The 26,214-nt window shown below is 38.2% G+C and overlaps 1 protein-coding gene across 2 annotated transcripts; it reads left to right on the top strand.

The window, feature by feature from the left end:
- Window positions 1-673: 673 nt before the first annotated feature.
- Window positions 674-26,214, top strand: LOC100012360 (transmembrane 4 L6 family member 18). 2 transcript variants are annotated; one of them, XM_001364182.5, is made up of 5 exons: window positions 690-2,825; window positions 6,575-6,664; window positions 10,870-11,012; window positions 15,866-16,046; window positions 25,631-26,214. In XM_001364182.5, exons 1-5 carry the CDS (start codon window positions 2,649-2,651, stop codon window positions 25,643-25,645), a joined length of 606 nt encoding a protein of 201 aa, XP_001364219.3. In that variant the 5' UTR covers window positions 690-2,648; the 3' UTR covers window positions 25,646-26,214. The 2 variants fall into 2 exon arrangements, with proteins under 2 accessions (XP_056664060.1, XP_001364219.3); XM_056808082.1 differs by lacking the exon at window positions 6,575-6,664 and having other exon boundaries at window positions 674-2,825.

Consider the following 26,214-nt stretch of genomic DNA (forward strand, 5'->3'; position numbering starts at 1 on the left):
GGAGGCAAGAGAAGCCAGGAAGTCTATCCTTAGGGAATTGAGAGAGAGAAAGCTAGAGTGAAATTGAATCCTGAGACAGAAATGAGCCAAAACAGTTCATTCCTGGCTGTGTTTATATTTTATTAAAAGCAAAAATTAGCTATGAAAACTTCTTATAATTTTATAATTGCCCCTCTTGATGCATTGCTTTACATCCTTGTCTATTTCCTCAGTTACTAATAGTATAAACTCTTCACAAGGCTTAAAGAAGGATGGGGTGTTTATCTCAGAGACGATACGGTAAGGACAAATCAGAAACCCAAGTCCCTTTACCTTGGGGGTTCTGCTTAAGAGACTAAAAGAACAAAGTCTTCTGAACACTGGCATGATGCCCCATTGTAATGCCATACTTGACCTGACCTGGGTTGGGATTAGAAGGATTCCTGGCAAAGTAAAATCTTATCACACTACCCTGAGAGTGAAATTAAAGGATCATTGATTTAACACGAAAAGGATTATGAGAGACTTTCTAATTCAACCCCTTTATTTGTACAGATTAGAAAAAAGAGCATTATATATAATGTATAAAAATATAATAAATATATGTAATAATAATAAGTATATAAAATACATAATAAGCATTAGAGGGAGAATCAGAGCCCAGATATGTCGATTCCCAAAGGTCATTCTTTCTCTGTGGCACCACAATGGTTCTTCAGGTCATTGTTCCATTCCACTCTTACCACTAGGTAACCCTGACCAAGTTAATAAGAACTGGCATTTCGATGGCTCTTTAAGGTCTATAAAGTGCTTTACAAGCATAAGCACATGTAATCCTCACAACAACCCTATAAACTGAGTGGTGCTATAATTTACATTTTACAGTTGAGGAAATTGAGGCCAGAACCATATAGCTAGTAAGTGTCTAAGACAGGATTTGAACTCAAGTCTCCCTGACTTCAAGTTCAGTACTCTATCCACTGCACCGCCTACCTGACCCCTTAAGCCTTTAGGTCACTTAATTTCTTCCTGCCTCCATTTCTTGCTAATCAAGACAAGAATTGAATTTCTGCTTCTTCTTATTTCTCAGAAGATTAAATGTGTATGTGTGTGTGTGTGTGAATGTATATATGTATCTGGATAGATACATAGATAGCCAAATAGAAAGATAAAATCAGAGATGGATGTATGGAGACGTGGAGGGATGGGGAGAGAGAGAAAAAGAGATGAGAGATAGAGACAGAGAGACAGAGAAATGAAGACAGAGACAGATAGAGACAGAGACAGAGAAAGGCAAAGACAGAGAGATGGAGAGAGAGAAAGAGGGAGAGAGACAGAGAGAAGGAAAGCGAGAGAGAGAGAGACAGAGAGAGGGAGAGAGGGATAGAGAGATGGAGAGAGGGAGAGAGACAGGGATGGAGAGAGGGAGAGAGGGAAAGAGGAAGAGAGACAGAGAGAGGGAAAGCAAGAGAGAGAGGAAAGAGGGAGAGAGAGACAAAGATGGATAGAGGGAGAGAGGGACAGTGAAATGGAGAGAGGGAGAGAGGGAAAGAGGAAGAGAGACAGAGAGAGGGAAAGAGGGAGACAGACAGTGACAGACAGAGGGAGGGAGAGAATAAGAGAAAGGGAGAGAGGGAGAGTCAGAGATGGATAGATAGACAACTAGGTAGATAGAAAAATAGTCAGGCAGACAGATAGACAAAGAGAGAATCAGAGATGGATGGATGGATGGATGGATGGATGGATGGATAGGTAGATAAAAAAATAGACAGAGTGAGAGAGAAAGAGAAAGAGAAAGAAATGAACTAGACCTGTGTCTAGAGCACTGAGGACTTAAGTGACTTATCCAGAGTCATACTACCAGTATGTATAAGAGGCCAAACTGGCACCCATGTCTTTCTGACTCTGAGACCAGCTCATTATAATACATGTGTCTATCTTCTCTCATCTACATATATAGATAGATATAATGTGTGCATGTCAGCAGACATATACATACATGTAAGATATGTTTATATACACATACATATGACGAGCCAGAGGCATGTCCATTGAAACAGATCTAGCTACATCTTTCTCAACTGCAGAGAAGGAAGGTGGGTACTAGCATGGCATAAAGTCAAGCTCTGAGAATTCCCAGTGCCTCTTGGGACTTGCTTCTCTGTACTCTCAGATGATCATCCTGTTCTCCCTGAGCCTCCTGTTTGCAGTAGTCAGATAAAAGCTGCCTGGCTTCACTTTCCTTTCTATAAACTTCCTTCTTAAAACTCACACGGAGTTAAGGCTGGAGGTCTCTAATCTGGAGGAAAATGACATGTTAAAAGTAGAACAACAACAAAAAAGGAACCCACCACACAGCACACCTCATTACTTCTGGCACAGGATAAAGACGAGTCAGGCTCTTCAGCCAGTGATTATTGTCTATTGTTCCCAGAACAGTAAACTATTTAATGCTGATAATGTCTGGCTGGAGTTATAGCTAAGCAGCTGGCTCCTCATGAATATGTAGTGAAAGTCTGACCCAGAAAAGAGGGACAGGTAGGAAAGAAGAAAAAAAGAAAGAAAGAAAGAAGGAAGGAAGGAAAGAAAGAAGAGTGAGGAAAGAAATCTTCCAGTGCTTTTTGACACTCGAGTTCTGAAGTGTACACTCAGTGGCTGCCCACACCAGGATGGGGGCTCGGAGATGCAGTGGCTGCCTCAGTTGTCTGATGATACCCCTCGCACTTTGGAGTATTATTGTTAATATCTTGTTATATTTCCCAAATGGACAGACATCATATGCATCTAGCCACAAACTCACCAACTACGTGTGGTACTTCGAAGGGATTTGTTTTTCAGGCGTCATGGTAAGTGGCATTTGGGGGATGTGGATTTATTGGGGAAATGGCTTATTCTGAAATAAAAGCAATAAAGGAAGAGGGTTGAATAATAAAACAGGGGCAAAAGATAGGACATGATTGGTCAAGCCACTGTTTTCAGTGTCACGGATACAAAGAATTTAAGCATGAGGAAGCTGGGAGGAAATCTGGCTTACAGGACTAGAAAGTCCTCAGTCACCCAGCTTTTACTTTTTATTTTTAGGGTACTGACCGTCTAATAAATTACTCTCCTTGAAGGCAGATTTCAGGTCCTAGTCCGCCATTTTTTTTTTAGCATCTCTGTTAATAGGAAAATCCACCAGAGCTACTCAAAGCAATCTGACATAAATGAGTTCTTTCATTTTTGTTTTTCAGACAATTCGAATTAGTCAAATTAGTTTTTCAGTTTTTCAATTAGTTTTCAGTTTTTCAAATTAGAATTAGTCAAATTAGAAATTAGTCAATGAATAGGTTATGTGACCATTTGGTAACTGCTCTAAAACTTGGTCAGGGGTGGTGCGAAGGGTTTTCACTGGCCATCTAATCCAAATCCTCTCATTTTAAAACTGAAGAAAAGTTAAGACTACCACTGGAGAGCTGAAATTTGAACTCGGGTCTTCGGCTTTACATTTAGCACCTACTTTCTCCTCTCATCCCTAACTAAGAATATTTCCCAGACATTAACTTTGACCATGTAACGTTTCCACCAACACCTATGTCCTAACTTGGAACCTTCCCTTAACATTATTTATTCTAGAAGATAGTTCACTATAAATATATCTTCAAGGTTGGTTTTCTTTTCCTTTCTTTCTTTCTTTCTTTCTTTCTTTCTTTCTTTCTTTCTTTCTTTCTTTCTTTCTTTCTTTCTTTCTTTCTTTCTTTCTTTCTTTCTTTCTTTCTTTCTTTCTTTCTTTCTTTCTTTCTTTCTTTCTTTCTTTCTTTCTTTCTTTCTTTCTTTCTTTCTTTCTTTTTCTTTCTTTCTTTCTTTCTTTCCTTCCTTCCTTCTTTCTCTCTTTCCTTCTTTCTCTCTTTCTCTCTCTCTTTCTTTCTTTCTTTCTTTCTTTCTTTCTTTCTTTCTTTCTTTCTTTCCTTCTTTCTCTCTTTCTCTCTCTCTTTCTTTCTTTCTTTCTTTCTCTCTTTCTTTCTCTCTTTCTTTCTTTCTTTCTCTCTTTCTTTCTTTCTTTCTTTCTTTCTTTCTTTCTTTCTTTCTTTCTTTCTTTCTTTCTTTCTTTCTTTCTTTCCTTCTTTCTCTCTTTCTTTCTTTCTTTCTTTCTTTCTTTCTTTCTTTCTTTCTTTCTCTCTTTCTTTCTTTCTCTCTTTCTTTCTTTCTCTCTTTCTTTCTTTCTTTCTTTCTTTCTTTCTTTCTTTCTTTCTTTCTTTCTTTCTTTCTTTCTTTCTTTCTTTCTTTCTTTCTTTCTTTCTTTCTTTCTTTCTTTCTTTCTTTCTCTCTTTCTTTCTTTCTTTCTCTCTTTCTTTCTTTCTCTCTCTCTCTTTCTCTCTCTCTTTCTCTCTCTCTCTCTCTTTCTTTCTTTTTTGTTTGAGAGGAAGAAGAGAGCTAGGGCTAAGATGATCAAATTTTTAAAAAGAAAGAAAGAAAAGAGGGTCAGAGAATCTTTTTTTGAATTGCATGGATGAAAGCAGATGTCCAGGAAGCATCAGAGATAAGTAGCACAACTGAAAATTATATGTTGAATTTTTAATTGGTTGCTTAAAGAGAAAAGCAAGTTATATATAATAGAGACTTACAGGTTCACATCCAATCTATTATCTGATCTGGTGTGTAGAGGGAAATGTTCATTTTAGTTGGTGTTTGGTAAAAAGTTAATTATTTTTTCTGGAGTGTGGATAGGGGAGAAAAATTACTTAGTTTGCCCAGAGGAAGTGAGTAAAATGAATAAATTACAGGAGAAACACCTATCTACCTCACTATATGTATGGACCTAGAGGATAGAATTATTTAGAAAGGTATAACAGAGCTTAGATTGCAGGAAAGCAACAGAAAAAGCTGAAAACTGGGATTCCCATTATGAGAAAGAAACAATAAATTTTGTTTCCTTTATAGACCAAGTTCTAAAAATGAAAGCATTTGAAACCCTAAAGAAATTTAAAATGCAGTATAATTGACATCCTTTTTTTAAAAAGTGGTTCTGGGAAAAGGGATGGGAATCTGTCACTTCTATCTGAAATAAAGAATAAAAATGGGACAGTTGTGAAAGAGGTACTCTGGGGCAGCAGATAAGAACGCTGGGCTTAGAGTCTGTAAGATCTGGTTTCAAATCCTACCTCAGAAACTCTCTGTGAGGCTGAGCAAGTGTAACTCCAACTCCATGTGCTTCCAATAAGTTCCTAGGACTTTTGTTCTCAGTCAGAGATGGTTTGGGATCTGCTTGGGTGAAGGATTTTCACACAGCCAGCTCACAAAACTGTAACTTCTTCTTGTATTGGCCAAAGGATCTGCCATTGGAATTCTACCACCTCAGAGCCTTTGAAAGTATTTAAAATCCGTAAGGAGGTTAATGTAACAAGTTTAGATAGCTAAGATTAAAGATGGATTCTGCTTGTGATTCCACAATTCTTACTGTGTGACCCTGGGCAAGTCATTTAACCCTATTTGCCTTATTTTCCTCATCTGTAAAATGAGCCAGAGAAGGAAATAGCAAACCACTCCAGTATCTCTGCCAAGAAAACTCCAAATGGGGTCATGAAGAATCAAACACAACTAAAACAATTGAACAACAATAAAGGGAATTTTCAGATACGGAAGCTTCCTTTCAAATTCAGACCAGTAATTTCTCAGCAATTTTATTGTCTTAGGTTTGTCTTGAGCCCTGAGAAGGTAAGATTTGCCTGAAGTCTCATGGAAAGTATGTAACTGAGACAGGACTTGAACCCGTGTCCTCTCATCCATGTCTCTATGCCCTGCTATCTCTTTAGATAGTCAAAGACTAGATATTCTGGCTACAAACCTAGAAAAGTGGAAGTAAACTGAGCTTTGTTTCCTGCATGAGATGAATGTTTCAGTGGAGAATCCTCTCAGAACTACAAGCCTCCCAATACTCTGGGACACAAGTCAGGGACCTAGAATGATAAATCACAATTCTTTTCAGGGATTAAACTCTGAATTTACGGATCAAAAACGCCAAATGGAGTGAACTGCATTCATTTATGTAGACAAGCATCCTGGGTAATTCAGAGAACAGGCTTCACTTTATTTCTTGACTTAGATGTAGAGTCTGAGTCTTTTAGTGCCTCTTGCTGCTCACCACCTTCCCCAAGATCTTAATAAATTGAGGGAGAATTGACTGGTGAATTCCCAGACTCAGTCAGTGAGAGAATGGGAAGAGCTCCATCCCCTTTCTCTCATAGATTACCCATTTCCTCCTCCTTTATCATGAGCAGTCACTAGATGAATAAAAAGGACAGCTAGGAACCACAGTGGATAAAGTGCTGGTCTAGAGTCCTGAAGACCTGAGTTCAAATATGAATTAAACACTTGCTAGCTGTGTGACTGGGCAAATCATATGACCCAATTTGCCTCAGTTTCCCCATTTGTAAAATGAACCAGAGAAGGAACTGGCCAACCACTCCAAGATCTTTGCCAAGAAAATCCCAAACGGGGTCACAAAGGGTCGGATAGGAGTGAAAATCACTGAACAACAACAAGAAAATGAATGAAAAGTGACTTTAGAACTAAGGCTTCATTCATCCTTAAACCCTTTACCTCTTCTCTCCTCTAGATGCTTATAGTAGCAGCAGCTCTCCTAATACTGGAGAGGGATACACCGTATAAATGCTGTCAGAGTGAGAACTGCAGCAAAAAATATATGGTAAGGGCTTTGCTTCCTAAGTAGCTCTGGGTTTCATTAACTCTTCTCGGTTAGGCTGTCTCTGCAGAGAACAATAAGATAGTGACAGTACGTAATGCTGTGTTATATATTACAGTTCTATAATTGAACAACTAAAGCCTGGGTTCAAGAACTGCTCATTGCTCCTTTCAGATAGCCAAAAACTAAGCATTTTGGGAAAAAAACCAATTACATCATTTTCAGTGATACCATTTAAGAGTGCAAAGGGAAGGGAAGGGGGTAGATTGGGCAAGTTTGTTCCTTCTCTCCTAGATAATTTATTTTTTTTGCAGAATTTTTTTTAAATTTTATTGCATGACATCAAATCATTAAACATGGCTTTATGTGGATGACTAGCTCTTGAAAGCCTGGCCCAGTATTACTACTATATCCTCTGTTTTAGGGGTCTATACAATAACTTAACAGAATATTTGAATTGGAAGAGAGATCATTCAGTCCATTTTACAGGTGAAGAAATGGCCTCAGAAAGAAGTGACTTGCCCAAGGTCACGAAGTAGTAAGAATGTGAAAATCCAACATTCTTCTTGACTTTGGTTACTATTTTTTAAAGTCTTACAGAATTTTCCTTTTATTTATTTTTATTTTTTATTTTATTTAATTGATTAATTTAGAGCATTTTTCCAGGATTATGAAAATCATGTTCTTTCCATCCCCTCCTATATCTGATGCACAATTCCACTGGATTTTACATGCATCTTTGGTCAAGAACTATTTTTTAAACTTTTAGCTATTTATTATATTCCCTTCCCTTTGCACGCTTAATCTATAATCTTTATCTTAAGCTTTAATCTATAAATCAATTTTTCATACTAGGAAACATTTGAATAACTTGAAATGTATTTGGGGGAACTATTTCCATTCAAGTATCTCCCCTTTCCCAGGCTTATCCAAGAGCTGATACTATACATTTCTTTCTTTCCTTTTTTTAAAACCCATTTTTAACCCACACTTTCTTACTATCAGTTCTAAGACAGAAGGACAGCAAGAGCTAGGCAACTGGGGTTAAGTGATTTCCCCAGGATCCCACAACTAGGAAGTGATTAAGGCTGAATTTGAACCCAGGACTTTTAAACTGATACTATAAATTTCAATCAATAAATGTGTAAGACAATGAGGACACAAGGAAAAAGAAAAAGAAACTTGATTTCTGATTTCACTAGTATGGGGAAGTCCCAGGTGTGGAAACTCCCTTTCCAATACAGATCAAAAAAAATTTTTTTTGTTTGTGTGATTACATCTTTTTAAAATTAATTTATTTCTTTAGAATATTTTTCCATGGTTACATGATTCATGATGTTTCCCTCCTGTCTTTCCTTCCCCCTCCTGGAGCTATATATGGGTTATACATGTATCGTTGTTCAAAACCTGTTTCCATATTATTCATAGTTGTAATAGAGTGATCTTTTAACACCAAAAACCCCAATCATATCCCCACTGAACCACATGATCAATCATGTTTTTCTTCTGCATTTCTACATTTCACAGTTCTTTCTCTGGATTGTGGATAGCATCAGATCCACACTTTTTTGGTAACTTAAATGATCTTAGAGCGTTGTCTAGAGTATGGAGGGGTAAATGATCTGCCCAGGATCATTCAGCTGGTATGAGTCAGAGGAAGGATTTTAATTCAGATTTTCTAAGCTTCAAGGCTGGTTTAACATCTACTAAACCTCTGTTGGAATGCACTTAATAAATATTTGTTGGTCCATCGATTGATTGCTAAAACATGCCAATATATGCAAAGTAATCTCATCATTGATGAACAAAGAAATGGGAAGGTTAAGAAAGGTCTCTGGTAGGAGGTGGAAGAACCTTAAAGGAGCTAAAGGGTTCCAAGATACAGAAAGGAGGAGGTAAAGCACTCTAGGCATGGGGTGGGGGGGGGTGGAGGGGAGCAGTCTATACAAAGGCATAGAGGCAGGAGATGGTATTTTATATGCATGTTGCAGCAAATAAGTCAATTTGGCTGAAAAACAAAATATATGAGGAATAACATATAATCAACTGGAAAGACTGGATTGTAAAGGTCTCTAAATACCCAAAGGATGGAATTTGTAGTTTATATTAGAGGCAATAGGTAGCAATTGAAGCTTCTTGAACAGACGAGTGACACGAGATGGCTTAGATGTCCCATTGCCTCTTCAAGCTCATCATATTATCTCTATGTCTTCACAGAGACAGAAAAACATATTGTCTTCTCTCCAAATTACTTTCTTTTTAATCCCGTCATCACTCTGACTTCTCTCTTATTGTCAATGGTATCTTTATTCTCCCAGTCATTCTTGTTCAAGAGCTTGAAGTATTTATTTGACTTCTCCTTATCTTTTGGCCTCCACACCAATTTTTGCCCAAGTATTATCAGTTCTTTCTTCTTAATGTCTCTCACATCGATTTCTTTTTAAATTTTGTAAAATTTTATAAAATTTCTTCCATATTGATTTCCTTCCTTTCTATTGCCTCTGTCATCATCTTAATTCAGACTAATACTATCTCTCACACCTGGACCATCTCAAGATGGTCCTACCTAGTCTTCCTGACTCTCATTTCTCCCCTCTCTGATCTACATACCAATGAAAAATTCTGAAAATCTGTTTTCATTATACTCCACTGCTCTAAAACTTTTCATGGCTCCCTTTTGCCTTCAGGATAAAATCCAAACTCTTTAACCTGATATAGGAGGGCATTCACAATATGGTTCCATTCTATCTTTCTGGTTTTTTTCCTACTCCTTTACATGAACTCTTCAGAACAATCAAACTAGTCTAGTCAACTGTCCTCAAAACATGACATCCACATTCCCATATTTGAACCTTTGCTTCCACTGTTTTTTCCACCTTAGATGTCTTGTCCCAACTTTCTGTCTTCAAGGGCCAGGTCAGATGCTAACTTTTCTGTATACCTTTCCCTGACCACCCTAGTTCATGAGACTCTCCGTACTCTGAACTCTCACAGTACTTATTTATATGCCTAATTTGGGGACTTCTCACATGCTATTTATATGAATAGTTACAGTTTAAGTGTATATATTTTATCTAGAGGTACTATATTATGATGAATAGATTGCTGGGCTTAGAACCAAGACAAATTTGATTCAATTCCTACTTCTGATATTTATTAGCTCATGTGATTTGTCAACTAAAGTTATTTAACAATGTACATTACACTGGAATTTCCCTGAACTAATGATATCAGAGATTCTACAGGTCATCGAATGCATTTATCTTTCTAACTTGGTTGTAAAATCCTTGAGAACAGCGGCTGTGTCTTCTACTTTCATGTGTCCCCCAAGGCATGTACCTTGAAAATAATAAGGGCTTAATAAATTATTGTTATCTCAGATATTTCAAATATTTGTACTTCATATTTATATTATTAATATGAATCCCTATACAACTTTTTGCCATAAATTAATTATATTGTATACATAACACAAAACTACAAACTATTTGGCCAATTTTGCAAGATTGGTTTATATGATGCCAAACTAAAAGATTTAAGGGAAAGCTAGGTGGTTCAGTGGATAGTGATCCAGACCTGGAGATGGATGGTACTGGCATCAAATTTGACTTTTGATACCTCCTAGCTGTGTGACCCTGGACAAATCACTTAACCCCAATTGCTTAGCCCTTACTGTTCTTCTGCCTTGAAACCAATACTTAGTATTGATTCCAAGCCAGAAGGTAAGGGTTTTAATAAAAAATAAATAAGATAAAGATACTGTGAAAAGGCCTTTTTAAATCATTAGAAGCAGAACTTGGGTGAGGTAACTGGTACTTTGTCCCTGGGTACCAAATAAAAGTCCCCAGGGACTAAACAACAGAATTTAGCCTTTAGTTATCAAGAACAATTAGCATGGAAAGTCACCAAGATGGCAGACTATATAGTCTACTTCAATATACTCCTCCTTCACTTCTGCCTCAATCTCTCAATCAAAGAGAGCTTTGTGTGACTTTCCCCAGGCACGGATTTTGTTTCTTTCCCCAAATAGAAAATGACAAGTTATAGCTCTATGAATCAGTTAGATTTCGAGTAGAAATTTGTTTATTGATACTAACCAATGAGGTAAGTTCAAGCCAGATTGAGAAAGGAAGTACCTGTATGATAATTCACTGCAAATACCCTCTGTCTCATTTAATGTCACTGAAATTCTTCTATATTTAATTTAGAGTTTACTCTCCATTATCTTTTCTGTCCTTGGGATTGCTTTCTCTGGATATTGTCTGGTGATATCAGCGTTGGGTTTAGTGCAAGGACCGTATTGCCGTACCCTCAATGGCTGGGAGTATGTATTTGAAGACACCACAGGGAGGTAAGATGTAATTTCCCAATTCATGGAAGCTAGGGAAGGCATGTCGCATTCATAATCCCCATTAGTATTTGGAGTTTAATACAAATTAATTTTGGAACAAATAAAAAAATAAACAAGGTCCTCCAAAATGGCAGTATTCATTAACAGATGCAAAGAACTGTTTATTGTTCACTTATTTAACTTTTCCCCCTTAACCAATGGAAACAATGGTTATTCAGTGCTCAAGGGTTACCAGAAAGCTGGAAGAGAAAGGAAGCTGCTTGTCAGTGTCCTAGACTGGAGCTTACTTGAGCAGGAGCGAGGACAAGGTAACACTTGAAAATTATAGGTTAGTGACTGAGCTAGGATTTTAGTTGTACACTTTCACGAGTACTTCAGGCTTGTACAGGTGTATTTTTGAAAGCCTTACCTTCTGCAGGTAAATAGTAAGGGCTTAATTGTTAAATGACAAAGACTTTATTTCCTAAGTCAGTTCCAATCACTGTCTCAATGAAGTGAGTTCTCATACCACACCATTACTCTTGCTTTGCCTAGTACCTTTTTGGCAGTGAGGGAAGTAAGTCATAGTGGGACAAGTAGAGACAATAGCTTTTCCCCTTAGTCACTGATTTTGGAGATCTTACGAGGCTGACAGCTGGGCAGGGACCCACAAAGGTAGCCAAGTGGAAGAAGGAAGTGGCTCTGTCATATGGAAAAATCCGAAGCCTTCATACAAAGAATCAACTGGCAAGTGATTGATTTCTGTCTTTGTCTCTAGTCCCCAATCCTGAACTTGATTCTGTCTTCCTGACCCATTGTCTGGCCAGAGTTGGCACTTAACAAATATTTATTGAAATAAATGGATTAGCTGCCCACTACCATCACTCAGGCAGTATTCAGTTGGATAGCCTGTATTTTCTCCTTCAATATACAATCCTTAAGCTGTCCCTCGAATGACTTCTTTACATCTTGAAGACTGCCCTTGATGTTGGTCATCATTGGGACCATGAATTAGACTTTACGCTTCTCTTGTTCTTGACTCTTCAGCTATCAAATAAGGGGACTAGATGACATGGCTGAGGAAGTCTCTCCCAGTTCTAAATAAAAATGGATGGATCATGATGGAGCAATCCTTCACTCACACTGGCTCCCTATAAGAATAGATTAGTATCACATTCTAAAACTAAAAAAGGAAACCAGCCACGGGAGTGAGCACCCTTATAGAAATCAATAAAAAGTTGCTTATCCTGCATGATGGATTCTAGAAGTCTAGGATAGTTAAGAGCTAGACGGTACCCGAGAAGCCATCTAGTACAATCATGTTATTTTACAGCTGAGAATACTGAGACCCAGATAAGGAGTGACTTCCTCAAGGGCATGAAGGTATCAGTCAAGGAGCAGAAATAGCATTCAGATTCAGAGTGGTAAAAATGTGGAATGGGTTGTCTCAGGAGGTAGTGATCTTCCCATCAGTGGAGGTCTGGAAGTCGATAAGCAGAGGCTGGATGATCATTTATATGTAAGATTATAGAGAAGACTCAGGGATGGGTTGGACCAGATAGGAGACTTTTTTTTTCAACCCAGAGAATCTATGGCTTCCTTTAAGTCCCAAATAAAATTTTATCTTCATCAGGAAACCTTTCCCAGCTCCATTTCATTTCAATGCTTCATACCACATTAAGTATTTCCTATGTATCCTACATAAATTTGTTTTGTAAATATTTACATGTTGTTTCCCCATTAGACTGTAAGCTCCTTGAGGCCAAGAACCATTTTTTATCTCTTTTTATATCCCCCATGTTTAGCAAAGTGCCTAGCACATAGAAGGTGCTTAATAAATGTTTATCGATTGATTGATTGATTGATTAGATTGGTGCCCAGATGGGCTGAGTGTATCTGACATCAAAATTCTGCAAAAGGTAACTGGGGCTAAACTGTGCATAACCAGAAAAAAACACACACAAAGACTACAATCATATGAATTAAAAATGCCTGCACGCACACACACACCCCTCTCTTTTCTTTGCAGATTTGGGGAACAACAGCAAAGGAATATTATATTTATTGTCATACATGGTTGATTTTCTCTTTGTTGGAAGGAATCAATTTCAGGGTTGGAAGCAGCAATTAGAGGGATGGGTAGATATATTCAGAAATGAAAGTGGCATGAAAATGAAAGATACATAAGATATTACTGAATCCAATCTCATGTGAAGGACTTCAGCAATACCCCTGGGTGCCACAGGGATGCCCAAGGGTGAGAAGAAGGAAAAAAGAGAGAGGAGAAGAAGTCAACGAAACTGAGGTGAGAGGAGAAAAGGAAAGAGAAAGCTAAATAAAGAACGTGGGTCAGAGAAAGAAAATGAATGAGGCAAAACCATGTAGAAGTGAGGAAGAGAAAAGAGAGGTTCACACATGTAGGGGAATAGGGGCATTATCTACATGACTGTCTGTTTCTGTTCTAAGAAAGTTCTGCTATTAACTCGGATGGAATTAGTTCAGAGGATCTTAGAACTGGAGCTAGATAGGATCTCAGTGACCTTCTAGTCCAACTCCTTCATTCTACAGATCAGAAAACCAAGGCTCAAGGAAGTTAAATAAGTACCCAAGGCTATGGAGTACTAATGATAGGGGCAATTTGAATTCAGATTCAAGAATCGATGTCATTTTTTTAGAGGACCTGGAAGGGTTGAAATCCAGTTTAGGGCAGAGCAAAATTAGGTGCTTAAGAGTTCCAGTCTTACTCATCAGCTGCTGCCTCTCTGATTCTCTTCCTGTCCTTCCCCCACCTCCATCAGCAGCTTTGGTCTTGGCTTTCACCTTCAGGATGAGGAGGTGGCTGTGTTTATCCATTGCTTCATTTAGTACTATATTTTCACAATTGGGGATATGATTTTCCAGGTTTGCCATGGGGCAAAATCCTCAGCCCTGACTTTGGATTCACAGAATAGCAGCTCTTCTCACAAAATAGCTTATAAACAGGCAAATTTAAATCAGCCTGCCAAAGGAATCTTTGCAGTGAGAAGCTTAGTCATGCAAACAGATAAAAAAAAAAGAAAACAAAAACTAAGCCAAATGACACATATATGTTAAGACAGAACTGGAAATGAGTCAGAAAATCTGTCAAATGGATAAAGCTTGACCTGAGAGACCAGGGGGGAAGGAGGGCATGTTTTTAGGTTTCTGCCTCTGTTAGGTTATGGTCAATTGTTTTGACTGAGCAGAAGGCTAGAATCATAGGATTGGAAGAGAACTCTGAATCATGGCTCCCTCCACCATTCCCAAACATAACCCCAAAGTGACCATTCAACCTTCCCTTGAAGACATCCAGAGATGGAGTTCTCATAAAGGCAGTCCATTCTACTTTTGGGCTTTGAGTTGTTAGAATGGTTTTCCTGATAGCTGAAGGAGTGTGCCTCTGTCCATCACTCTAGCTTTTGTCCATTTGGAAAGAGCTTTTCAGCCTATCCTGATTCTCCCACAACCCCATAGATACAGGGAAATTAATACAATTCAAATAATGCAATTGGGGACCAAGTTGGGAAGAGTTGGCCAAATCCTTTTGACCATTTCCTTATGTTCTTGCTAATGGTCAGCTCCACTCTTCTATGACTACTCCAACTCACAGTGATTTCTCCCTTCTCAACTCTTAGAGAATTCATTACTTCTTCCAACACTTTGGTATTTGACCATGTGTCATCTTATCCTGCTATTGAATAAAGCTAGAGGGAAGGATAGAGGAGAGATAGTTGTGGACCAGAGGGTATTAGGCTGAACTCGGAATGGGATTCTAATCCCTTCTAACCCTTTTATGGGTCTCAGTTTCTTCCTCTGTAAAACGAGGAGGTTGAATTAAATCATCTTGAAGGTCCTTTCCAGTTCTCAATCAATAATCCCAAGGGAGCAGAACCAGAGGAATATTATATTCACTGACAGCAATATCTCTTGATGAACAACTGTGAATGATGTATTACAGAATTTTCACAGAATAATTATAGAATTATTCTCAACAATGCAATGATCCAAAGCAATCCCAGAGACTCATGATGAAAAAATGCCACCTGCCCTCTGAGAAAGAACTAATGGAAGCTGAATGGAATACAGGCTAAAACATACTATATTTCATTTTCTTTCTTCTTCTTTTTTTTAAATTTGATATCTTCTCCATAAAATGATTAATATAGCAAGATGTTTTACATGATTACTTATGTAAAACCTATATCAGATTGTTTACCATCTCATGGAGAGGGGAGGGCAGAGTCAAAAGAAGGGAGGAAATTTAGAGCTCAAAACCTTTTAAAAATGAATGGTAAAAATGTTTTTATGTGTAAGAAACTAAAAAAAATTAAAAATAAATCTATGGTCCCATGAGTGATGGATAAAGAACTGACTGAAGACCAGAAAAATCTAGTTTCAGCACTCACTTCTGATATATCCTGACTCTGTGAACCTGGGGAAATCATTCAACCTCTCACTTGTCATCAGATGTCTGTCTGATGACTGACATGAAGAGTTCAAGAGAAGGTAACAGCTAGTTGAAGTAGTTCCCTCATGTAGGGGTTCCTAATGCCAGAGAAATTATAGGCTCAGGCTCTATTTCTCTTCTGATCTCTAGTCTCAAGCACTTGATTGCAAACTCTTTGAGTGGAGAGGCTAATTTTATCTCCTCCACATATTTATTTATTGTTTTTTTTGGACAACCCACACCAACCAGCATGGTACAATAAATATAGCAAAAGCTTCAGAAAAATCTGTTGCAAGAATGAATGAATGTTAACACAGCTTTGCATTTTTTAGTTACTTTGCATTGTTCTAGATGGTATAAAAATGAAAAAAGTCCTTGGTCTCATTTTGCCTGTTTTCCCTTCTGTCAGTTTCCTCAGGGATCCTAGCACATGGAGCCAATGCCTGGAGCCTGCTCATGTTGTTGAATGGAATATTATTTTATTTTCTATTCTTATAACACTCAGTGGCCTCCAAGTGATCATTTCTCTCATCAAAGTAATCATCGAACTCAGCAAACTACTGTGTACAACCTACTCAGTTATTATACAGGTAACGGATTCCTAAAATTTCACCAGACAGGAAGGCCAAAGGGAACTAGCACTTCTCTGACTCTTGAACTCACCTCATTTTTCTGTAAAGTTTTGTAAATTATTGTACATTTTGAAATTTGTAAGTTGTAAAATTGTAAAATTTTGTAAATTATTTTCTCTTACTGTTTCTCAAATCTATCTCTTCATCATTTTTCTGAAAATGTCATTATTTAATTAATTTTGAAGATTTTCCCATGGTTACAGGATTCATGTTCTTTCCCTCTTCTCCTCCTACCCTACTCCTGTAGCCAATGAATAATTCCTCTGGGTCATTGATCAAGATCTATTTCCATACCATTGATATTTGTACTAGGGGGATCATTTTATCTCTTCATCTTTAATTCCATTGACCTTACCCTAGATTAGACCATTATCACCCAACTAATGACTAGAGTTTTAGAAACTGCCTCCCAACTAGCCTCCCTGCCTCTGGACTCTTCTCATCCAACCTGTTTTGGAAAGGCAGCATGGTGCAATGGATTCTGCATCCCCATTGGCTGTACTGTCTTGACATATTCCCCCATTCCCTAGTCTCCATGTATCCAATTCTTCCATCTTCCAAAGCTCCATTTAAATACCTCCTTCTTTTCCTCATCTTTTCCTTCCTTCCTCCTCTTCCATGAATCTTTCTTCAGTCTCTCCAGAAATGAATTATCCCTTCCTTTTCTTCACATCTGCAACCTGTTGTTTGTGGCATGGATATAGATAGTACTTACAAAGAAAAGTCACCTGTTCATATGTCTTATAAGAGGGTTTGGTGCAATTTCATATGTATAATAGATATTTATATTTCTTGCCTCTTTAATGAGTGGGAGAAAGAGTAGAGGGAGGGAGAGAATGTGGAACTGAAAAATGAAAATGAAAATAAAATGTGATAGAAAAGGCAATTTGGTAAGCCTGGAACCTGGAAACCCTGGATTAAAATCCTGCATCTTCTACTTACAACTGTGTGCCATAGGCAAGTCACTTAGCTTTTTTGATGCATAATTTCCTCCTCTGTAAAATAGAGATCATGAATCAGATAGTAGGTAATTCCTAGGTTGGATGTGAAGACCAAGTGAGTTAAGAATGAAAAGTACTAGATAAAAGTCAGTCATGAGTATTGTTATAATTTTATATAATATTATGTTGCATAAAAATATTATATTGCATAATAATATTATATTCTCTGTCACTTTATGAACTCTCTTACTTTAGAGCCTGTGCATTTTTGTGTCCTTTAAAGCATCTTGCATACTCTCAAGAAGTATTTGGCAGATGAGGGGCACCTAGGTGGCACAATAGTGTGAGGACTGAAACTGGGAAGAGTTGGGTTCAAATCTGGTCTCAGATACTTCCTAACTGTGTGACCCTGGACAAGTCACTTAACCCCAATTGCCTAGCCCTTGCCTTTCTGTTTTAGATTTGTTATTTAGACAAAAATTAGAGGTTTAAAAAAAAAGAAGCAGCAGCATTTGGTAAATGGATAAACAGAGATCATAGAACTTATAAATTCCAAATTGTCTGGATTTGGGAAAGTAAGAAACTCATTGTATATTCTACAATGTCCCTGCATTGCTCTAAGGACAGTAGTCCAGTGCAGGAGTCAGGGACCCCAAACCTGGAGGTTTAGCTGCTTCCATTCATGCCATTAGAACTGCAAGGAACTGGAGGGAAATTGGGTCCTCTGCATCAAAAGTGGCCTTATCTCTCTGAAGTCAGCACTGCTAGACTTGATGGGGATATGGAAAACCCAGACCTAACCCTAGAATTTGGACAAACAATTCAGGACCCTTCCCCTAAAGGTAGGGGAGAAGATTAGATTTGCCAATGGCATTCCCTAAGACTGTGTGTTTTGCCAATTAAATAGGAGTTGGTCAGTTAATGAAAAACCTATTCTGGGCCAGAAGGTGTGCTAAGTGCTGAGGGTACAAGGAAAGCCCCAATGCCTCCCGAAACTATATACAGAGATGTGTGTGTGTGTGTGTGTGTGTGTGTGTGTGTGTGTGTGTGTGTGTGTGCATGGAACTCCTGCTCTCTAGAAATTCATGGTCTAATGAGAAAACAACTGGGTACAAACAAGATATATAGGCAATAAATTACAGTTAACCTCTATGTTAGGCACAAGGATTAAGAAGGACTGAGAGAGGCTTCTTTCATTGGACTTAAACTGAGACTTGATGGAAGCCAGAAAGCTCAAGAAATAAAGAAGAAGAGGGAGAGAATTCCAGGCATGAGGGACCATCAATGAAAATGCCTAATGGTAGAAGATGGAGTATTCCATGCAAAGAATAGCAAAGAGACCAGCATCAATAGAGTGCTTGGGGAAATTGAGGCATAAGAAGACTGGAAAGGTAGGAAGGGGACAAGTAATAAGGCTTTTGAACCTGAAACAGTAGTTTTTTAAACCTTTACATTGTGGCTTGTTATCAGTTCTAAGAGAGAAAAGAGGCAAGGGCTAGGCAATTGGAGTTGTGACCCCACTTAACTTTAGGAAGTGTCTGGGGTCAGATTTGAACCCAAGTCCTCTAGACTCTAGCCCTGGCTTTCTAGCCACTGTACTACTCCTGAAACAGAAGATTTTACATTTGATTCTAGAGATACTAAGGAACCATTAAGGTAAACATATAAGGAGGTGACATGGTCAGATGCACATTTTAAACATCTGAATGAAGAATAGGTTTGAGTGTGGAGAGACTTGGGGACAAGCTGTTGCAATAGTCCAAGTATGAGGTGTTGAGGTCCTGCACCAGGGTAATGGCAGTGCCAGAGGAGAAAAGATGTATATAATAGAGATGTTGCAAAAGTAGAATCCACAGGAATTGCTAATGGTTGGACTATAGGGAATGGGGTGGCAAGAGAGAGAGAAGAATGGAAGATGACCCTAAGGGTGCCAGCTAGAATGATTGGGAGGACAGTGGCACTCTCAACAGTAATAGGGAAGTTAGGAAGAGTAGAGGATTGAATGGTAAAGATGAGTTCAGGTTGAGCCATGTTGAGTTTAAGATATGTCTTTTGAAGCTCTTGGAAGTGTTCAATAGATAAGTGAAGATGTGAGTTTCAAGGTCAGTGGAAAGGTTAGAGCTAAAACAATTATATCCAAGAATTTCCTACGTAGAGATGATAATTAGATTAATGGGAGCCCTTGAGATCACCAAGCAAAATAGTATAGAAGGAGAAGAGAAGAGGCTTTGAGGGAGCCTTGAGAGATACCTACCATTGGTAATGATTACCTGGATGAAGATCTATCAAAGGAGACTGAGAAGGAGAGGTCAAGCAAGTATGAGGGGGACCAGGAGAGAGCAATATCACAAAGACTTGGAAAGGATAGAGATAATCAAGGAAAAGTGGGTGGTTCATTCATTTTCTACAGATAATGGCAACAGAAAGCTCAAGAAGGATGAGAACTGAGAGGCTATTAGATTTGGCAATTAACAGAGCGTTGGTACCATTGGAGAGAGTAATTTCAGTCAAATAATGATGAAGCTGGAAACCAGATTGTAGAGCACTAAAAAGAGAGGGAAGAGGGCAGCTGGGTAGCTCAGTGGATTGAGAGCCAGGTCTAGAGATGGGAGGTCCTGGGTTCAAATCTAGCCTCAGCCACTTCCTGGCTGTGTGACCCTGGGCAAGTCACTTGACTCCCATTGCCTAGCCCTTACCACTCTTCTGCCTTGGAGCCAATATATAGTATTGACTCCAAGATGGAAGGTAAGGGTTTAAAAAAAAAGAGAGAGAGGGAAATAAGTGGAGACACTGATTATTGATGGCCCTTTCAAAGGATTTAGCCAAGAAAGAGAGAAGAAGAAATACAGGCTGAGAGCTGATGGTGATGAAAGGATCAAAGGAGGATTTTCTGAGAATGAAGGAGAAATGAGTAAATAGAATGATACATATCTCTACCTATGTGTGTAACAGGTTCCTTTATAGATGCTATTTATTTTGTTCATTTAAAACACTTATGACTGAACAAACTCTATAATGTAAACTAGGTAATTATCTAGTTACTCTGAAGAGTAGAGTTTAGCCAGATAAATCATAATTCTCAGTGGAAAGAACAAGAGCCCTGGAGTCATAGGCCCTAGATTAAAATCCTCCTGTCTTTTTGGCTTACAAACTGTGCTAGTATAGGTAAATCACTTACTCTGGGCCTCAGTTTCCTTATTTGTAAAATAAGGAGTTTGGATTAAATGGTTAATGGACTCATTTCCAATTCTGGAAATATACTCTAAAGCCTATGGTCCTATCAAATCAGGTCAGAGGGAGAAGGGCATCATCTTTCTTGGCCAATCTGTCCCATCTGATTCTATTGTCTTTATTTCTTTTCTCTGTTCACACATTATCATTCAGAGTCGTATCACTTTTATATTGCTATTACAAAACTTTCTAATTGGCCTCATCTTTCTCCTCTATAATATATCCTCTACAAAACACTCAAAATTACTAAGTGATTTCCCTATAGTACTGATTTAAGAAGTCTGTAGTCTTTCTGATGTTTTAGTGTTAATCTTTCTAGCTTTAGTAGATAGATCTACTTGAGTTCTATGTTTTTAATTTAATAGTTTTCTTGAAGTCTATGGTGTTTTTTAACCTCTTGAGAATATATTTTCCTTTCTCTTAAATAATTGATGGACTACACAACTGTTTCAGGTTCCTTTCATAACTCCCTTGAGTAGGTATATTTGGGATGGGGGAAGAGGAGTGACAAATTGGTGCCAATGCATTCCAGTCCCTTCTTTTTCAGTTTGACAGATTGTGGGACCAAAGCTTCCCTTCCCCCAGTCCCTACTGAAATTAACAGTCCCTACTGAAATTAACAGCATGCGCGGGCGCACACACACACACACACACACACACACACACACCAGCACCTGCCCAAACAGAAACTGCCCCAGCAACACCTGTCAGGACACCAAGACTTTATAATTCAGCCTGTACATGTACCTCCTGCATGACTGAATACTCTTCCTGGAACCCCCCCCCCCCAACCCAGATATTGGAATCCCCACCCTCTCAGGACCATCCAATGAACTGAACCCAAGTAGCTCACTTTGCCCAGAGACAACCAGTAGAGGCAATCTAGGTTACCTCATTCCCTACAACCTCCAATTCTTCTTATCCTATAAGAATTTAAACCCATCTCCACTCAAGTAGAGGTTCAGCAGCCATCTTTGCTGGTGTCAATTCCCACCCCCCACCCCCACTCCTCTTTGCCTCTCTTTCCCTTCCCCCACCCTGGGGCCCAACAGTCACCTCACTTGAGTCTCATTTGTCCCAATGGTTGAACTCCCATTAGTCAGACTGACACAGCTATTCTGTGTTAAATGTTATTTTATTGTTACTTTATTGCAAGTCACTTAACCCCCATTGTCTAGCCCTTACCACTCTTCTGCCTTGGAACCAGTACACATATTAATTCCAAGATGGAAGGTAAGGGTTTTAAAAAAGAAAGAAATGCCTAGAATGCCTCAATTTCATGAAATATGATTCTTCCCCCTTGAAAGATTATGCTCAGTCTCATTGTGTATGTGATTTTTGGGTGTCAGCCTGAATTCTTTGTCTTTTGGAATATCATCATTCATGCCTTTCAGTCCTTTAATGTAGAAGTTGCCAGATCTTATGTAATCCGAACCGTGGCTCCAGAATATTAGAATTGTTTCCTTTTGGCTTCTTATTGTATTTTCCCCTTAGCTTGAGAGTTTTTAAAAAATTTTTCTATAATAATCCTGAGATGTTTTATTATAGGGTCTCTTTCATGAAGTAATTGGTGAATACTTTCAATTTCTATTTTCCCCTCTTGTTCAAGAGCATCAGGGAAGTTTTTACTAATGATTTCTTATAATACAGTGTCCAGGTTCTTTTTCCAGTCATACCTTTCAAATATTCTGATGATTCTTGAATTGTCTTTCCTTGTTTCCATTTTGCAGATCAGTTATTTTTCCTGTGATGCATTTCAGATTTTATTCAATTTTTTTATTCTTTTGATTTCATCTTTTTGTTTCCAGATGCCTTATTGAGTCATTAGCTTCCATTTGTTCAATTCTAATTTTTAGGGAGTTTTAAAAAAAATTTTGCGTCTACTTTTCCATTTAACCCATCTCTAGTCTTTAGGAAGTTATTTTCTTCAGTGTATTTTTGTTGGTGTTGCTGTTGTTCTCTTTCCCTTTGGCTTATTCTAGTCTCCAAGTTGTTGAATCTTTCTGTCATTTAATTTGTTATTTGATTTTTAACTTCTTTTCAAGTATTTCTCAGAGTTCTTTTAGGGTTTGAATACTTTCTCACTTTCCTTTGAGGCTTCACATTTCAATTTTGTCAATGTTTTTCTTTTCTGAACTTCTATTTTTATCTTCCCTGTCACCAAAGTAACTTCCAAAGATTAGGCTTTTTTCATTGTCTTTTGCTCATCTCTCAAGTTATTATTTTTTCATCTTCATTACCTTCCCTATCTTTTGAGGTTCTGCTCTGTTTCTGGAATAAAGGGAGTGGTATTCCAAGCTCACAGCATGGTTCTCTCTATTAATTGAGGTAGGTCCTACTATCTTTGGGTGTCTCGGTGTGAGTTTTAAGGGGGTGACCCAGCTGGCTTATTTTGGGGAGACTTGAAAGTGTTTTGATCAGCTGGATTCTCCTTCCCCTAATATCTATTTCTGCTATCTTCTATTCCCTGTTATCTCCTATTCTGGGCTGCTTCTTGCTCTGCTCTTTAGTTGCCTCAGGCCACATGAAAATGGGGAGGGCTGAAATTGGGCTACTCCTCCATTTGTCATTTTGTTGCCTCAGGCTCTTTGGCAGTGTCTGCTGTTTTATTGTCTCAGACCATGTGGAAGTACTTTAAGATGGTCTACATTCTGTTGGTTGTTCTACTTTTCCTTCTCACCTTGTGGCTTGCTTTCCTTTGTGTTGAGGCACTTTATTTCCTATTTTTGTGTATTTGGAGGGTTTAGGTGAGCTCAGCATCTTTTACTCCACTATCTTAGCTCCCAGCATGCATGTTTCCTTTTTGTTCAGATCAAATGTTGCTATTCATACTTCCCCTTGGTTCTGTTCCAGATCTTAGTCTTTGCTTCAATAGCTTGGATTAAGCAGATAATGCTGCTTTTTTGCAAGGTTAGGAGAGTGTAAGATGAATATTCTGGACAGGATCTCTGTGATCTTGGAATTCTCTACCTAGTAACCACCCCCCAAAATAAAATAAAATAAAATAGAAAAAAAATTATAACCCAAACTGAATTGCTTGCCAGCTCTGGGAGTGGGGAGGGAAGGGGAAAAGGAAACAATTTGGATCATATAACTTTGGAAGACTTATGTGGAAATTTGTTTTTATATGTAATTGGTAAAAAATAAAATAAAATAAAAATAGTGGCCACCCCAAGCAAAGGGAAGTCCAGTTTCCCCATATCTTTCTTTCCTCTTCTTCACTTAACTGGGCAGAATCAATTTCTATTGCTTAGTGCAATGGAATAGTGGATGGGTATTGATGTGATAACAAAAACTCTGCAAAAGGAAGAGAAATCCTGTTTTGGCCCCAAATCACATGGTTTTGAGTTGTTTTTATGAGTAGAGAGGCTTATGAGGGAAAGGTGCTAAGTAAGCAGAAGACTGGAGGTCTTCAGTTTTCATCCCTAAAATTATTATCTTGTTAGGTTTCTTTCTTGTCCTGTGGAATTTAGCAGTGATTTCTCTACCTCTGGGAAATAAATCCTTCTGGGATGAGGCTAGATTTTGAGAGTTAGTGAGACCTGGAGAACATGTCTCCTCTTCCATCTTATTGACCCACAGAGTGATGCAATTCTGAATATGTCACTCCTCTACCCTATAAAATACAATGATTCTTTATTACCCCGAGAATCAAATATAAACTTCTCACTTTGGTATTTCAATCAAGCTTTTACTAGTTTGGCCTCAATCTACCTTTGCAGGCTTATTACTTCCCTCTCCACACTCCACGCTTCAACCAAATTGATCTCCATATTGTTCCTTAAAAACATCCTTCCATCTTCATGCCTTTGCACTGGCTGTCCCTTAGGCATGAAATGCATTCCTTCACTTCTGTTTCCATCCAAACACAACTCAATCATCATCTTCTGCAAAAGGCTCTTCCTGATCCTTCTGGGGACTAGCTAGCACCTTCCTCTCTCCTCCTCCCATTCTCCTCACCTCCCTGAAAGTTAACTTGCTGAGAAAGATATTTTGGAGTAGAGAGCATATACTCTACTCTCTGTTGCACTTTTTTGGCAGAAAAGAACAGAGATGATAGAAGATAGTTCTCTGTATTACCCTCTTCTGATGAACAAGCATGGAACAAAAAAGTTCTGGAAAAGAGTAGAATTAGGAAAGGTTTGGTCCATTTTAGGATTAAATTTTTTTTCAGTTGTATGCAAGTCTTTGTGATTCCACTTGAGGTCTTCTTGACAAAGATATAGGAATGATTTGCCATTTCCTTCTCTAGCTCATTTACAAATGAGGTAACTGAGGAAAATAGACTTAGGTGAAAGAAAGGAAGGAACAAAGGAAGAAGGGAGGAGACAGAGAGAGACAGAGAGACAGAGAGGTAGACATAGAGAGAGAGAGAGAGAGACAGACAGACAGAGAGAAAGAGAGAGAGAGATGCCTTATTTCAGCTGAATATGGAGGTGATGTATAATAGTTCATGAAGGTCTGAATAGTCTAGCTGAGCAAGGGAATGACTTGGATCAGGGAAACAGAAGATTCTTAGGAGACTGAACCAGTGAATCAACCAAAGCATAGTTTAGGTCAACTTAGCAAAGAAAGTGTCTATTCCATGCAGAAGCTACATTAATCAAGGAAATTATATTGATGATTCCTAAGAGAAAAAGAGGATACAGAAGTCTACTGTCTCAAAGGAGTGAGTTACCTTGGTTATATGTATACCCTATATATGTTCTACTTACCATGGAACTCTAGATATGTGTCCACAGATATTATATGCATTAGGGAGAGTGAAATTGAGGTCTAAGAAGATGAAGAAAGTGAGGCCCAGAGAAATTGTTTGTTTGAGGTAGTAAAAATTTGAACTCTGGTCCTAGTTGGGCCAGATTATCAAAGACTGATAGCCTTTCTTCCATGTTTATCCCTGGCATATTCTGGCGAATACTGGTGAAATACTTTAAAAAATGAAGAAAATAAAAGACGTTTCTCATTTAGTGCTATCAAAGCAGCTGAGTCTCCTAGGATGCTAATCAATGAACGAGTTCAGTGAATGTTGAAACCATTTTTTTTTCTTTTTAACAAGATCTAACCAACAGAGAAATCATTCAAGTCACAGAAAACTAGAAAAGGGATCTGTGGTAAAGAACGACTTAATAAAAGCTCTGTTAGTAAGAAAGAAGCACATTCAGAGTTCATGAAGTTAAAAAGTCCCAGCCATTAATCTGTAATCTTCTTAGTATTGGATTTCTCCAGATAAATAGATTCCTTCCTATGGTTCTTCCAGAAACAAACCAACCATTTTTCTCAGGTCTACATCTTAACTGCTTCCGTATTATATGTTATTCCTCGAGCCTGTTTTACAACTTTAACTGACTTGGATTTTCTTTATTTCTTCAGCCTGGAATCATTTGAACAAGGAAAAGAGTCGTTTCCATGAGTTCCAGATCTGGCCATCGACCTCAGTTGTATAGACTTGTGGATATAAATACAAATTCAAACAATGTGACTTCTTACTGATGCTTCTCATTCTTCTCCAGTGCTAATACTAATACCCTTTATGGAAGGTCCAAATTTCACTGAGACAAGTTAATCAGTTAGTCAACAAACATTTATTAAGCATCTACAATGGGCCGTGAACTGTGTTATGGACTAAGCATAGTCCAGAGATATAAAGCTGAAAAGGGCCTTATAGTTTAACCCCCCTCATTTGATAGAGAAGGAAAATGAAACCTTGAGAGTTTAGGTGCTCACATGTGTAGTAAGCTTCAGAGGCAGGATTTGAACCTCTTGACTCAAGGCTGGTGCTATTGCCACTGTACCATAATGCCTCCCATGATCAGTCCTGCCCTTCCACTTTATTATGGTCATTCCCAAATCTGAGAGGCAAGAGGCAGAAGGGAAAGTAAGCAAAGAGGATGTAATCTATAAAATCTCTGCACATGTATGACAATAAAATCTTTTCAAAAAAGTTTTAAAAAACA

The sequence above is a fragment of the Monodelphis domestica genome, chromosome 8, assembly GCF_027887165.1.
Source record: "Monodelphis domestica isolate mMonDom1 chromosome 8, mMonDom1.pri, whole genome shotgun sequence".
Classification (NCBI taxonomy): domain Eukaryota; kingdom Metazoa; phylum Chordata; class Mammalia; order Didelphimorphia; family Didelphidae; genus Monodelphis; species Monodelphis domestica.

What these genes read in the sequence shown, in the direction of transcription:
- LOC100012360 (XM_001364182.5), top strand. Translation starts at nt 2,649, where the DNA reads ATGGGGGCTCGGAGATGCAGTGGCTGCCTCAGTTGTCTGATGATACCC. An exon ending in TTTGTTTTTCAGGCGTCATG is followed by an intron (nt 2,826 to 6,574) that starts GTAAGTGGCATT and finishes TCTCTCCTCTAG; the next exon opens with ATGCTTATAGTAGCAGCAGC. An exon ending in TTTGAAGACACCACAGGGAG is followed by an intron (nt 11,013 to 15,865) that starts GTAAGATGTAAT and finishes CCCTTCTGTCAG; the next exon opens with TTTCCTCAGGGATCCTAGCA.